Below are 15,471 nucleotides of genomic sequence, written 5' to 3'. Positions count from 1 at the left end.
CAATAGGGCAAGGGGTAATGGTTTTAGACTGAAAGAGGGTAGATTTAGACTAGATATATGTAGACTAGATATAATGAAGAAAGATTTTACAGTAAGGGTGGTGAGACATTGGAGCAGGTTGCCCACAGACATGGTAGATACCCCATTCCTGGAAACATTCAAGGTCATGTTGGTCCGGACTCTAAGCAAGCTGATCTAGTCTGCTCATTGCAGGGGGGTTGGACTAGATGACCTTTAAACGTCCCTTCCAACCCAAACTGTTCTATGATTCTAGGACTGGTTGCAACCTCCTAGTTCCCGGATCTTTCTCCCAGATTAAGAGAAGTCCAGAGAACGTTGGGATCTTTGCATTGCGTGCCCAATACAAAACAAGAGCCCACCTTGTCTGTAGAGAGAATATCAGTGAGGGAATCAAAGGTGCTTTACCTTTGTTTTCTACTCTTTAAGTTTACATTTATTCTGATTATTTGCCATAGCTGTGGCAGTTGGCCAACACCTCAGTTCTATAATTTGTTTTTTTAAAATGTGCTTGTATCAGTTTGACAACTGATGCAGGGGGTGTCGGGGAATGAGTGTCTGATGGATCAGCAGGGCTAACTACCTAACTGCTTATTACTGCTTTCAAATTGTATTTTCACAGATTAATTGACTTTGACAGATGTCATCTTACTCTTCATTTGAGTACATTCCAGATTTATCTTACAAATTGGCCCAATTTGCATATAGAGTGCAATCAAGAAGTTCTATTTCTGAATACATTTCTTAAACATATGAGTTATGCATTATTTCTAATTTTAGTCATTTAAATTCGGTTTTTGCAACATTGTATTTATTGGTAATGATTCATAAGATAAATTTTAGTAAAGGTCTTGGCAAGACTTGTTATTCTAGAACTTGTTCACTTGCTATATCAGAAAAAGTAACTCCTTGATGTACCTTGACAAAATGAAGACATGGGTTATATGTAACTTCAGTGTTTAGAATTAACAAATGTTTGATTAGTATCATGGATTTCTTTAAGATATTTTAAAGAATAGTTTTTTAGTTTGAATTTGATAGCTTCATTGCTGGAAGGTTTTTTGGGTTTTATATTAGAAATTAGAATTGGAAAGCCTGTCTAAAATAAAAGAAATTGTGAAATTGTAAGTGATGATAAAAACAAAGAGAATGAAAGTCGAGCATTTAATGGTAGGTGGGAATTTTATTGAGACTGTTCTTTTTGACAATTCCGCATATAATTTCAGCATATAACCAAGACTGGATAAAATAAGCCTGTTAAAAAATTAATGCTTGTATACTTTCAGTGAAGAGAAGTGGCTTTTGGCGGTCATGTGTGCATCTGGAAGAATGCTGGTCCAAGAGTCATCCTGAAGCCAGCTGTAGAGCAAGTTCCCTTCTGGTACTTCCACGAAGGGAACTTGAGGTGTGCTGTGCACTGCCAGTGGCAGAATGATTTAGCCTGGATGATCCTTTCCTGTCTTTCCAGCAACGCTGTGTGACTTGGATCAGGGAGGCAGTTTTCCAAGACATGAATTGAAGTCCTAGGAATGAGTGTGAGGAGCTAAAAAGCCTTCAGAGTAGTTTTGACCTCCAAACTTGCATACCATGTAGATCCAGCCTTTAACAAATCTTCAGGAAAAACCAGGAAGTATTGAACGTGACATTCTTGATGGCTTTAAAGCTACATAAATGAACAGGCTCACTGCAAACCACTGAGGTCTCTTGTACAAGCCAGTAATGAATAATTTTGAATGTTAGACACTGAATTTTTAAAAAATGTTATTTTGTCACTTTAGTAATCTTTAATTTTGATAGGAATGTTATCATATTTCTGTGTGTAGATTTTGTTTCCACTCGACAGTGATAAATGTTTTGACGAACATGGGTCTTTGGAGCATGAACTGTGAATAGCTTGTCTGTATATAACGTAATATATAGTGTATATACAGCAATATATACGTAACAAGGCCTTATTGATCAGTGATTTGGTGTGACAGTTGGTAGATCTATGACCTGAAAGAGAAATTTTAGCATTTCCTCACCCTAATGGAGTTATAGATGCAAATTTATTACATACCCTAGATTATTACTCATCTGAAATTTTTTAGTTTAATCATTAAAAGCCAAATTTGATATTTGAAAAAAACCTGTACATTAAAATACCTTATCAAGAAAAAATATTTTTGACCATATATTCCATACAAACCTAATAATAAACCAACATGCTATTTATGCTGGATTGAAAGCTGTGAACAAATTCTGCGGTTCTTAAACAGCTTCATCAGAAATGAAAAGAATACAGAAATTAATATTCTGAACTTTACTTGAATTTTAAAAAAATGCTGAGTCGGTTATTCTACCTTGCTATTGAATTGTTGTTAATTATTACAGTTGCAGACTTGCTGGCAACAGAATATGAAGTTCATCAAAATATATGAAATTATGAAGTTTACTTGCATTTTCAGGAGAATTTCACAACAGAATGACAAAATATACATTTTTCAAATTCCTAAGGGAAAACGTTCTGCATAGGTTTATATATTAACCTAACGAACAGTACTGTAGATTAATTCTGAGGAAGGATGATGGCAACTCTTAAGCCACAGTGCTGCCATTCAGCATGTTGAGTATAAAGGTTTTTAAAAATATTTTTGTGGCTTTCATTCTTTACTTTATTGCATCTAAGATTGTTGATATTATGTCTAAAAATGTTAACATTTCCTTAAAGTATATGGGTTAAATCAACGGAAGGGGAAATGAGAAGTATAGTCTTTCTCAGCAGATAGTGCCTTAATACTTCTGGTTTATATATTTGACTGCATGTCTCCACCTTCACCGCATGTGACCATCTCTCTGTTTCTGCTCATTCTGTCCAAATTCACATCCATGATTACAAATTTTGTGAAGAACAAGGACGCTGGAGTCTTGCATTCCAAAACAGGACAGTGTAGACCACCTAAGTGCTAAGCCTGGAGCAGCACAGAGGTATCCTTATTTACTCAAATCATAGTTCCAAGTAAATGAGGTTCTGCTTATAGTATATTCTTCATATGCTCTGCATAATACTTTCACATATTTAATTTTTTTCTCTTTTTATGTATAAGTACCTATATGCATGTATTGTTCATAGATAATATTTAATCCCCTATAAAGTACACTTAAGAGGTAAATTTGAGTATGACAGGAGTGTTCTTATCCCCAGTGCACTCTTCGTACATTGTATATGAGCATGAAAGGACACCGACCTGTAGATATGTACCTGCCAGTGCCCGCTGTCTGCTCAAGATGAGCCAGGACTGCGAGTCTGTAGTAGGCTGTTGAGCTATATGGAATCGTACGCAGCATCATCTTGGCAAGAGAAAGGAAACAGAAAGGGAATTGTGATTTTAAACATATTTCTAATGTGTGCTGCTCGCAAGGACAGCGCAGGAAGCAGAGAACTAAGTATATTCAGCTCACTAGTGCTATGTATTACTTTGGCACTTTTCCCAGGAAACCATGTCCTACTCCCAGCTTTTCCATCCTACAGAGAGTGGTCACTCTGTGCTCTTTTTCTCCATTGCATGTAATGTCACAGTCTAAGCAAGGGGCATAAGGAGTAAGAGGAAAATAAGCCCCATAACCAACCAAAGAGTAAATGAAGAGGGTGACATCACTTGAGTCATAATGCTGCTGCATTCAGTGGATCTAACCATAACTTTAAATACTTTGCTAACTTTAGGTTTTAAATAAAGCTGCAGCATTTAATGTGTGTTTCCCTGTATAGTTGCCCTGCTATAGAAAAAAATGAAAAAGTACTGAGAATGTACAAAAAATAAATCTGGAGAAAATAGTTTGAGGACAAAGGAGATTTTAATTTTTAATCTGAGATATTATTTTTTTGGTAAGAAAATATATTCTTTTACAACCCGGAAAGCATCAGGTAATGACCTCTGCTCAAGCAAAAAGCATTTTGTATTTTGCCGCAGTATTTTCTTTGTTGCGGAGCGTACTGCGTCACGGTATAATGCTCATCAGAAATTGCAATGGGTACAAATAATGAAAATCCACTATGATTATATTATTTGGGTATAATTTGTTGTTACAACTGTTTAGGTTTCTTCCAGTTTAAATACAGGATTACTCTTTATAACCACAAAGGCTTAAAAGGAAAATATATTTTTTAAAATACTATTTTTGTCTATTTGTTTTGCCCACAGTAATTCTTTTATAGCTTAATACATGATGCTGATTATATTGTTGCAAGTTCCTACATGTTTCTTGCACTGGTGTAAGATGCAAGTTAGGGGTTGTCAACATTTCTGGTCTATCAATGAATAATCATCGCTCCCTGTTTTTGAACACTCCTGAAATATTGTATGTGCCTTTTATTCTAAAAAAATTAATATATATTGATGATTATCAGAAGTTTACAATCCTAAATCCTAATTTGTAAATGCTCACATTACTATGGATAGTAAAGAAAATTTTGGAACACTCAAGGCTTACAGAGATTTTCATAGTATAGTTGTAGTCCTGGGTCATAATGCTGAAACATGCTTTACCCTCGTTCTTACATTTATTGACTCGTGTTACTGTTCATCGTTCTTATTTACTATCAAAGTAAATGCTTGGATTGTCAGAGGTAATTACTGCCTCACTATCCAAATGTCAGATGAATTCTATAAAGGATTTTTGTGGGAAAGGAGTGAGGGAAAGAAATAAACTTCTAACTTACTTATATTGAGTAGAAAAAATAGAATTGCTTTAAACTGTTTCCAAAAAAAATTTAATAAGTTTTACAAATAAGATTTTTGAAAAGCTAAGTTTGTATGAATATAATGACAGCAGTATTTGAATCTGATATGATGCAGTATTTCTTTTGCTTTTGAAATTTAGATTTAAAAGTAATTTTTAAAGTTTACATTTGACTAGTTGTTTCTGGTCCTTTCTGCAACATTTTTTTCCTGCTGTCTACTCTGCATTTGTTTTTCATGCTGTTAAGAGGCAACTAAAAGGCCTACAAGGAGGCATTGTTTCTAATCAAATACAGACTGTGAAGTGGGAACTAGCTGCAGGTTCAGTCAGGATTAATGTTATCTTCCGTGTTTTGGTACCTCATAACTTTCACACCATCAGCCTCAGTCAAACCTAATCTGTGCAGCCTGTCATAAACCTCGAGTCCACCAGCATGTTCATGATGATAGTTGTCACTTTTTCATCTGTCAACCATTTCTGTTATTACCTTTATAATACATTAATAAATAATCTTCATATTTCTGTATTCTTTTTCTTCTTTGTTTATTTCTTTTCTGACATGTCATTTCACAGGCAGTCCAGAAAAGTGGAAAGATATAGCAGCCAAAAACAAACTAGGAAAGGCTCCGCCACTGAAACGGAAAGGTAGGATTGCTGATCAATGAGTTAACATCTCTTATAATCAATCTGATTCCAGTTTTTGGAATATACCTCTAACATGACTTTTAAAGTAGAACATCTGTGACGGTACCAAAACCTATGATGTTGTCATAATTTAGAGTATTATTTACGTTGTATTTATATTATTAGCACTGCTTGCTGTGTTTCATACACCCAGAGTTTTTCTGACATTCTCCGTCATAGCGGATAAACTCAATGGTAAAGACTAGCAGTCCATCCATTTTATAAGCCAAAATGAGAGACGCATTGCCACTATCTTGATCTCTGTAAGATGAAATTTGGAAATGTGTAGCATATCTCATTAGTATGGGACTAAACCTCTTCTGTGCTTTATCACTGATCTTTTTTCAAAAAACCTCATCTATTTTACAAGAACTTTGAGGGTGAAAAAATATATTAACAGATTAATAATTCAAGATGACTGATCAAATCGATTTCGCTTTATAATATAAAAACGTTAAGTTAAACATTTAAATAAGTATAGAAAATTTTATAATTATCATTACATAAAGTTAATATAAACACTGGGACTCTAACCTTTGTATTCACTGAATTTTCCTGTACTTATACTTTCATTGTAACTTTTAGCTTTGATTCTACAGTAGTGTAGAGTTATGTATTCAAATTCTTAAGTAAACACGAAAAAAATAAAGATCTATGCTACATCATAGGTACATCTAGTTAAGTTTTAAACCCTGTGTATTTGCTTAAGTAAGAGCAGTGAGGAGGGGTGAGATCCTGCCTTTGTCAGAAGCAGGTTTATGTTATCTTGATTAGCAGAGGAGGAATGTACATCTGCTTACATTGTGAGCGTTGAAAAACTTCCAAGAACAACACTGACACATTTTTATTTTCAATGAAAATGTGCATTATGTAGCAAAACTTGAGAGCTTGTATTTTACTCTTTCAAGTCCCAGATTATCACTCCTGATCCAAAAGCGATGGTTGCATTTTTCTTGGTTTTGATGGTTCTGTTATCACAACAGCCCGGTTGCCTTTTTGAGTTTAGACCAGAGAAATTATCTAAATGATGGCTGAAATCTTTGCTGTGTTTAAACCAGGGACAGTTTTGCCATTGAGATCACTAAGGCCATTTTTTTCCCCTATTTTTTTCTAACTTCCGAGGAGTACAGGGAGCCACCGGGACTGAGGTCCAAGGGGCTCACAGTTCTTGTTAGCCATTCAGACTATATGGTTAGAAAGCTTGGCATGAAGCTGAGAAGCAAGATAAGGTGGGAAAGAGGTGTGTAGTAAATGGGAGGGGGAAAATGTGAACATAAACATAACTAGAACATACGGCAACAAAAAGGATAAGGAAGGAAAAGAAAACATAAGAGATTCTGATGGCAAAAGGGCAGAACAGAGAGTGAGAGACACGGGCAGAGTAGGAAAGGAAATCCTGCAACACTTGCAATTGGTCAAATCAGTGTATCTGTATATGCATTTACGTTTCAAACCTGATATTTCAGTGTGTGAACAGGGGACACCTTTCTTCTACAGATGTTAGAATCACTGCATAGTTCAAAAACATATACCTCAATAAATCCTGTTTACACTAATTAGTGTTTTACCCTAATCTCAATATATGCAATGTGTAAATCGTAATCCTTAAGATTTCAGATATTGCAAGTGATATAGGAACTGATTTGCCGGGACTGTGATTATGAGGTGTTATGCTGAATACGTCAGTAGCAAACGGTCTCCGTCTCTAAGAATAAGCATGTAGTTGTATTTATGAAGAAGAGGCATTTTTGCGGCTCGGGCAACATGTTTCTTTTCTTGAAGTGACCACCCCAGGTCTGAAATGTTGAGATTTTTTTTTTTTACAGGACATTTCAAAGCTTCTCATAGCTATAACGTACAATTGAGGATTAATTCACGTATATCAGAAAGCGTGACTCTGGGGGACGCTTCAAATATTGCTACAGTGACTATATACAGAATTTTTATGGGTTTTAACGGGTTGAAAGTTGATACTCTAGTCATTGCTATGCTGAGATAAATTTGGCATTGATACGTTCCTGGGTAATAGTTGTAGTCACTGCCTAGTGCTAGTGTTTGGGGCAGGGGGCAGAGTGTTGTTGGTTTGGGGGTTTTGGTTTGTTTTTTTTTCCCTTGAAGTTAAGCAAAGTTACCAAAAGTACGAGTCCCCATAGCTACATTTTTACTTTCAAAAGAGAAGAGCCAGCTCTGATTTCTAATGATCTTAAGAGTGATGAACCTAGTGCAACAAGAGCACAGGGAAACATGGGTTTTGCTGCTGCTTTTTATATCTTTAGGCCACATGGTGTAGGTTTCTGTTTCCATAAAATGAGTCACTGCTATTAGATGTGAGACACAAATGTCTAAATAAGTCTGAGTGCTGTACCTTAGTATTTCATCATAGATATAACATTGCAGTAGTGCCAGAAAGTTTTGATAATAGGACAGGCAATTAGTTTTCTTGTCAAATGGCAAATACAACCCAAGACTATGCCTTCCTCAAATATCCATTTCTGTCTTAGATTTGGTCTTTATTTTGCAATTTGCAGATCTTGTCTACTATTAGCTAAGCAGATTACTGGAATAAGATACCAGCATGCTATCAGCTTCTCTATAAAGCTTTTTAACATGCTATGTAAGATTAAGTTCTCTAAGTACTGTGATAGCTTAGGAAATGTACATAAAAGGGAAAAGGCAAACCTTTTCAGGATAGTTTACAGAGCCTAAGAGTTCTCTTAATTTGATGAGGTAAGCCTTCAAGACGGGATTCAGTAAACTCTTCTGAAGGAGTAAAAATTATTACATGAAAATCAAACGTTTTCTGTGCTTGTATGAATGAGCAAAACTGTGGTAAAACTTGGTTCATCTCAATCCTAAAATTTTTTCTTTCAGCCCTAAATGATCACCCCAGAAATGCCAGATTTGAGGTTACCTGTGATATATGTTATGATACGTACAGTCTCCTCCTGGACGCTGTGCCAGGGGTGCACTGGATTGGCAATGCTCTCTTATTCTTACTTTTTCTTTGTAGTTCCATAAGTGGCAGCATGTGCTGCTTTACTTAGTACGTGCCACTGAGGCATCCATCTGAAGAGAGGAATTTGAGTTTTCTTGTGTGCAGGCAGAGCTGGAACCTGTAGGATTCCCCTGTAGACCATTGCCAATTGAATTCATAGGTTTGCTGCTTGTAGTGTTACCTTCCCCTGTGAGGAACCAGGAGATGAGATACACACGTCATTGTGCTCATTGCAGTCTCATTGCTCACCCGGTATCATTTCTCTCCCAAATTCTTCTCCTCTCCATACTTCTTATCTCGCTTTTGTCTCGTTTCTTCAGTCATACGCTAACTTTTGTCTCCCATGCTTGTTCTTTTTTGGCTCATTCTCCTGATCAGCCATTTGCAGACTTCTTCCTTTCAGCAACTGATCTTTCTCCTAGGCCAGCAAGTCCTTAACTCCATTCTGGTTTTTCTCCAGTTCCCTTTTAGATCTGTTTTCATTTGCACCTCAAGTAGCATATTCACCTCAATGTAATACCCCAGCTAATGCAAGTCTTAAGCCCAATTTGTCTTCATTTTAGTTACGCAGATCCTCTGTCTTTCTCTTGTGGAAGGGGACAGGTCTGTAAAATGGGTATCACTGAAAAAGTAGGAGGCGATTTTCTGAGTAAAGTTAGGTAAAGTGTCTGTTCTGTAATGGCAGGACAGACTCGCCTGGTGCTTCAGTGGGCTTTCAGATAAGTTCCAGGATATATAGCCTCTAAAATGAGAAAAATCATAACAAAGAACATGATGACTTTGTTAGATTGGAGCATTCATTCATAGTAAAAGCAAGCAAGCACTTTCTGGCACAGAGTGGGATCCGTATTTACCATACGGATGCTATGATGTTTAAATATCTGATAAAACAGATGCTTAAAAGCTGGTTGCATTCAATAGTTGGCATGGATTACTTTTACATTCAGCATGGACAAACAGGCATTTTCAGTACTCGGCTCATCTTCATTATTGTAAGCATCTTTTAGAATCAGGGAAATCAGTCTCTGTGAGAATGTTATGGTTATCAACAGGGCCAGCCAGGAGTTAAGCTAAAGAAGTGTAGACATTTAAGAGAGAGAATATAGCAAGGGCAACAGAATCCTGGTTTTGTTGCATTGTGACTGGACTTCCACAGAAGCTTTTACTGATGAAATGAGTTTGAAACCAAACCTGATTTTTATCCTTGGTAGGCATCTGCATGTTATCTCATATGTACTTTTTTTTTAGGATGATTTTTCAGTGTATGATAGTCATAGGAACTAGACGGTCCCGTTGTGCTGGGTGTGTGAAAGTGTGAAGGGAAACTTCATAAGCCTGCAGAAATTTAAAAAAAAAAACAAAAAAACAACAACCAAAAAACAAAACACATAAGCCAAACCCCCCCCAATGAAATGATGTCACAGGAAATTGAAATTTCTGAAATAGTGGCAGATACAGTAGTACCATTTACAGAATGCTGCACTGTTTGGAAACCAAGAAAGAGTAAAAAGGCTCAGTTAGAATACTTTGTCACTCTCCAAACTTGAAATGTTTCAGGTTATCTTATACTTGCAGTGTATGCAATTATGAAACTACTAATAATTATGCTTTATTATACTAACACAATTAATCATCTTACTGCATATTTTAATTATATTTTCATTAGAGTTCCTTCAGAACTGTATTTCTCCTTTGGTGCTTACAAGAGAAAGCACTCAACTTAAATAGATTCCTTATTTCAAACTCCTAAGGAAACCAAGGGAATTACATATGTGCTTACATATTATCCTTTTTTAGGGCACTAATTGAAATCCAGTTAATATTTTTAATAAAGATAAAAGGTATGTTTTAGAAACATAAATGCTTTGTGGTGAAACCAGGTATTCATAGCCTGCACTGTGCTAGTACTTATGTCATATGTGTTGTTAGCTTGTGTTTGCTGTGTTTGAGATGCAGCTAGGGTTTTTGGCCAACTGTCCGCTATACGCAGTGCAGTTCAACAGTTCCGCGGTTAGGGTCATGTGTATCTGCAGTGGTGAGTGTCCTGCAGTTCGTCATTTTGAAAATGGATTTGCATTCCGAATTAATAACTTTGATCTGAAACGTCAGCCCTGGTTTTGCAGCCAGGATTTGCAATGTTCTTTGATGGAGGGGGGCATGGGAAGGTGTGCCTGGAGCTAACAACTGAACAGTTTCTTTTTGGCCCTGATGTTTTAGGGGTCTGCTACCATGTCTTTCTAGAAGGGGACTTCCAACCCCACGAACAACTGAACAGCCAGTCATTAGGGGAAAACATCACGCTCGCTCAAGGTCGAGTGAGCACTCTAGTGTCAGACCCTTATGCTCTGTACATCACCTAGCGCCTGGAGGGTCGGCGCCACCTTCTCCACTTCTGACAAGGTTGCTATTACGTGTACAGCACAGCTTTCATGTTCCGCCTCCCAGGTGTCAGTGTGGTGTTGTACTTTCCTGAGCATACATGGCGCGTTCACTCATTCCGGCACTGTAGATAATCCTCTTTTCATGATATTTACACTTTTCCCATATCCTTTATGCCACCTATCTTCACCATCCAGATGGTACTTCTTGCTTTTGAGCTTAAACAGTTATGCAGTGTAAGAATAAAAAAACTGGCTGTGTTTCGTCCTTCCATTGTTGTGTTTTGTTCTGTATCCATATGAAAATTATCAATATTTTTCTTAAACACTGTGTGGGGAATCACATGCTTTTCAGACAGCTAACTCTGATCTTACAGGCTAAGAGAAAGTCAGTCGATCTATGTAGTGGGAAAGCCAACAGCATTTGAATTTGCATAAATGTGTTACTTAAAATTGCAAATTATCTACTTTCGACCTTAGCGTAGCGGATAAACAGTGCTTATCCACTATAGTGAGTGTGATATTTCTGTAACTGGCAAGGGTATTTAGTAGTAAGCTCTCCCTCTCAGCAGTCTGCTTCTTCTCCTCTTTTTTTTATTTTCTTAAACTTTTTCCCTAGTTATTACAGGTGGCCCTACTTATTTGAAATGCAAACTTACCAGTGTTCCAAAGGTGTTTGATGTGTTACACTCAGGTGCTGTATCTATAGATAAGAAATCAAGTAGCCAAGGTACTCTGAAATAGTGCTAGCTAGAATTCAGCCAAAGGGGCTTAGGATATTTACTTAGGTACAAATATCAAAAATCTTGTATATTCTTCGTACGCACACACACATGCACCCCCCCGAGTACTAAGGTTAAAGGTCTTTTTCCTTCTTTGAGTTCAGGGAAAAACAACGTGGGAATTGATACTTGCCGTCCAGTTCTCCAGGGCCTTGTGTAATTATTACATCAGCACAAAGGCAATACAAAAGTTAATAAAATATAGAAGTAGCGTTTTGTATTGCCCTTGTACCAGTGCAGGAGAACATACACATTGTGAGACATAATCATAAATGGTTCTTAGAAAACTGCTTTTCGTTCAGTGTTTTTTGACTAGCTCTTTGTTTAAAAGGAAAAAAAAAACACAAAAAAAACCCCAACAAAACAAAGGAAAATATTTCTCCATAGTTGAAAGTACTAAGAGAAATTAAATGTGAGGCCTTATAAGTTAACTGGGTATCTAGACCTGAGTATGTGCATATGGCATACATCGAATGCAAACTTCTTCAAACCCACCTTCAGTATATGCGACTTAATACGTGTTTAAAATTCAGAATATAAAAATTGTCTTCATTTGGGTTATTTTACTTTTATCTTAATTTCGTTTGCAGAATTCATCAACAAGGAAGTCCCACACAGTCTCCTCCTGCAGACACATCCTTCAGCAGTCGCAGGGGAAGACAGCTACCGCAAGTTCCAGTAAGAAGTGGCAGTATAGAGCAAGGTATCAAAAAATGAGCTTATGATAGCTCAAACTCTTTGATTTCTTACCTTTCTTTACTTAAAGTCTACTTTCATAACTACGTGTTCAATGCTATAATTCTACCAATAAAGCAATAGAAGAGAACGAAAGCCTGGGAAATCCAGTAGAGTTTGAATGGTGGAGTATTTTACATGGTTTAACTGCCTTAATTTTCTAGTACCCTTTTATGTTTGTCTACTTTAAAATTTCTATTTGAGTCGAGGTGGTCTCCATATCTAGTTTGTATCCAGCTAAAGAAATCAGGGCCAAAGATTTTGACAACATTTCAACTGTCTTACTCATTTTCTTACTTTGTGATCTGTATTAATTGTTGTGCATTATTACCATGGATTAATAATAAATATCGCAAAACTGTTTTTCTTCTGGAGCTTATAGTTCAATGAGTAAAGAATGAAAATAATCACTATGGGAAAAGTGAAAACACCGGTCATCAGCTCTTTCTTAGGAATAAACTGATCAGGCAAAAAGTGCTGCTCTTTTCTGAAAAAGACAATGTTGTGGAACATGGTTTTTACATACTAATATCAAATAAGTATGAATATTGCTGTTTCCTTTTCTAGCAACATACTTCATACAGAATGTGAGCTATTATGGTAAAATGAAATGGCACGATGGATAATATTTGCACATTCAGGTTTTCTTCTGTGTTTAAAAAAGCCTGTTTTCTCATTGACTACAAACAGCAACTGAGATTGCCATGTACTGCAAGGTTTTCTTCTTCATGGAAATTAAAGAAATCCTTCTTATGATGAAATATTGTAGTGCTTTATAGAACTGTTGGCAGACCGCTTTCTTTAATAGATAATGTTGCTTACCATGACCTTCTTATCATGGTACATTACCATAGTTGTTTTATTTGTATGATGGCGTACATTAACGTGCAATCACCTTACGTTAATTCTACGGCTTTGAGCTGGGATGGCATACTACAGCTTCAATTAACACATATGAAAATGTATCGTTGTTTTATACATGTGTTTATTCTGAGTGATTAATATACAAGTGGGTTTTATTAATTTTAAACTTTACATACGAGTCCTTTCATTTTGTTTTGTAGTGAATCTAGGACTGTCTGGATTATAAACTAGTTGCAAACTACATTTAAAGCTTCTATTTCTGCACATTAGTAAGTTGGGGGCTTTTTAGGGAAATGTAACAAGTAATTAATTTCAAATTTCTTTCATGTTTCTTCTGCAATTTCAGAACTTGGTGCAATATATAATGATGAATCAGCTTTTAATTAATTTTAAGTTGACTTTCCTTTGGATATTCATCTATCATCTTTCTGCTGTTCTTGATAACTGGTCTGTTGAGAATAAAATACTAGTTTATGTTTTGTTAAAGACATTGGAAATGAATGTAGAACTTACCGTAAAAATGAGTAGAGATGGGATGTATACAGAAGAGGAAAGAAAAAATGAAAATCGAGCAGAAGGCTAAAGCCACTCTAGGTTTAGAAAGTTGTTGCTACTGTGAACACCTGTAAAGTAATGCTGTTTCACTGAACTCTTATTTACACTAGTGGTTGATATGCTTGCGCCTTATGTATAAAATTTACAAGTAGGATGCGACATACTGTTCACTTTGCTATAATATATCATACCGCCTGTGTCAATGTGGCTGTATTATCGCACGTGGAATCAAAGGCTAAAGAGATATCCTTCTCTACATAGTACTTTGGTTGCGTGTAAGTAACTGGCTTGTCCTTTTGAAGGGGAGGTTTTCTGTTTTGCCTATGTTTAATACTTTGTTCAAGCTGAGGGTATATTTGCAGAGAAGTACTAAATTATATAGATTTTATAAAATATTTTAAAATGCTTTTGTCAGTATCTTCTGAAATAAATATGATAGTATGTATAAGCTTTATACTACTGTAAGAAATCAAATTCAGTGAGGCTATAAGACCATAGTATTCGCTCTGATTTACCGTATCAAATTTTAATATCAGTTTCACCTCTTTAATCCCTGTCAAATGAGTACCAGGGTCAAATGGCGTGACTAGAAGTGTTCTGACCCTAATGTAGGATTGTATCCAAAGCATACTGAGGTCTGTAAAAGTTTTCCATTAACTGTACTTGGAACTATATTGTGTCCTTAATTTAAATTCACAGTCACCATGAATAAAGATGATGTCAAAATCTAGTGCAATATGCAAATGTTATAGGGAGCATTTCAAAATGCATTTTCTTCATTTATAAATACTTTTTGGAGATTACTATTGACATCTTGTGTTTCAAGGATATCCTGTATGATGTACCATAAAGTATCACTTTTATAGGAAAGTACTTCTTTACACTCTATACAAATTCTGTTATGTCAGGAGGGTTGAATACATGGCTAAATATTTACATCTGGGAATCTATGTCTGTTTTACAAATCACAGTGATTGTATCAAGAGTGGGTTTTTTTATTTACTCTTTGCATATTCAGGAAGCATAGAAGAATCTAGTAAAGTAATTTTATTACTCTTTAAAGCTCTCATTATGGAACAAATGAAAGTTAATGAAGGAGCAAGAGACTGGTAGTAGTTTTCATCTTGAGAAACAGTGGTATTTTAACTCTTAATCTTAAGTCTTTAGCTCTCAATTGTAAATGATCATATCCATGCTAATAAGGCTTCTTCTAGGACCGGCATTGCATCTTGAACATTCCATTTTGTCAATATCTAGATATTTGTCAATATCTAGAACTAAAAAAACGATTATTTCCTTGTCTGTACCAGATGATGTTGTCTTAGTTACTGCTCTGGTCGGCAGTTTGAGAATCATAAAAAGTCGCCTTGTGAGGATAGAAGGTAGTTTTAAAAAAGGTCCTTTTTAGTAGACTCACTTTATTTTAAAAAAATCTCATAGAAGTAATTCTTACAGAGAAGAACAAAGTAGGGGTCCCTGTTACACTACAGAAATGAGGCTGGTACTACTCATCATGAAGACAGAAAAAAAAGTCTTAAATATAGAGGAAAAAGACCAATTTAAGGACTAAAACCTCAAACCGGCATAATTATGCACACTACCAAAAAAAAAAAATAAAAACACTTCTTAGTGATGATGTTCTAAAGGGGATAGCAGCTTTGCCTGGTTTTGCAGTGCAGGAGGGAGGTAGTTGTTTTCACTTGTAAGAGTTCTAACTAATTTTTTAGCAACTTCAGTACAC

At 36.0% G+C, this 15,471-nt stretch overlaps 1 protein-coding gene across 50 annotated transcripts in view; it reads left to right on the top strand.

The window, feature by feature from the left end:
• Window positions 1-15,471, top strand: part of RIMS1 (regulating synaptic membrane exocytosis 1) — a 342,439-nt gene that overhangs the window by 231,143 nt on the left and 95,825 nt on the right. For 20 of the 50 annotated variants that reach the window (XM_074581382.1, XM_074581377.1, XM_074581410.1 and 17 more), the window contains 3 exons: window positions 5,311-5,382; window positions 10,634-10,816; window positions 12,167-12,279. In XM_074581382.1, coding sequence (XP_074437483.1) covers window positions 5,311-5,382; window positions 10,634-10,816; window positions 12,167-12,279 — 368 coding nt within the window. The remainder of the gene's footprint in view (window positions 1-5,310; window positions 5,383-10,633; window positions 10,817-12,166; window positions 12,280-15,471) is intronic. The other 30 variants (XM_074581420.1, XM_074581403.1, XM_074581418.1 and 27 more) reach the window with 2 other exon arrangements.

This window comes from Larus michahellis, chromosome 3 (genome assembly GCF_964199755.1).
Source record: "Larus michahellis chromosome 3, bLarMic1.1, whole genome shotgun sequence".
Lineage (NCBI taxonomy): Eukaryota > Metazoa > Chordata > Aves > Charadriiformes > Laridae > Larus > Larus michahellis.
The sequence above is the reverse complement of the archived record's forward strand: the minus strand, read 5'-3'. Positions and strand labels throughout refer to the sequence as shown.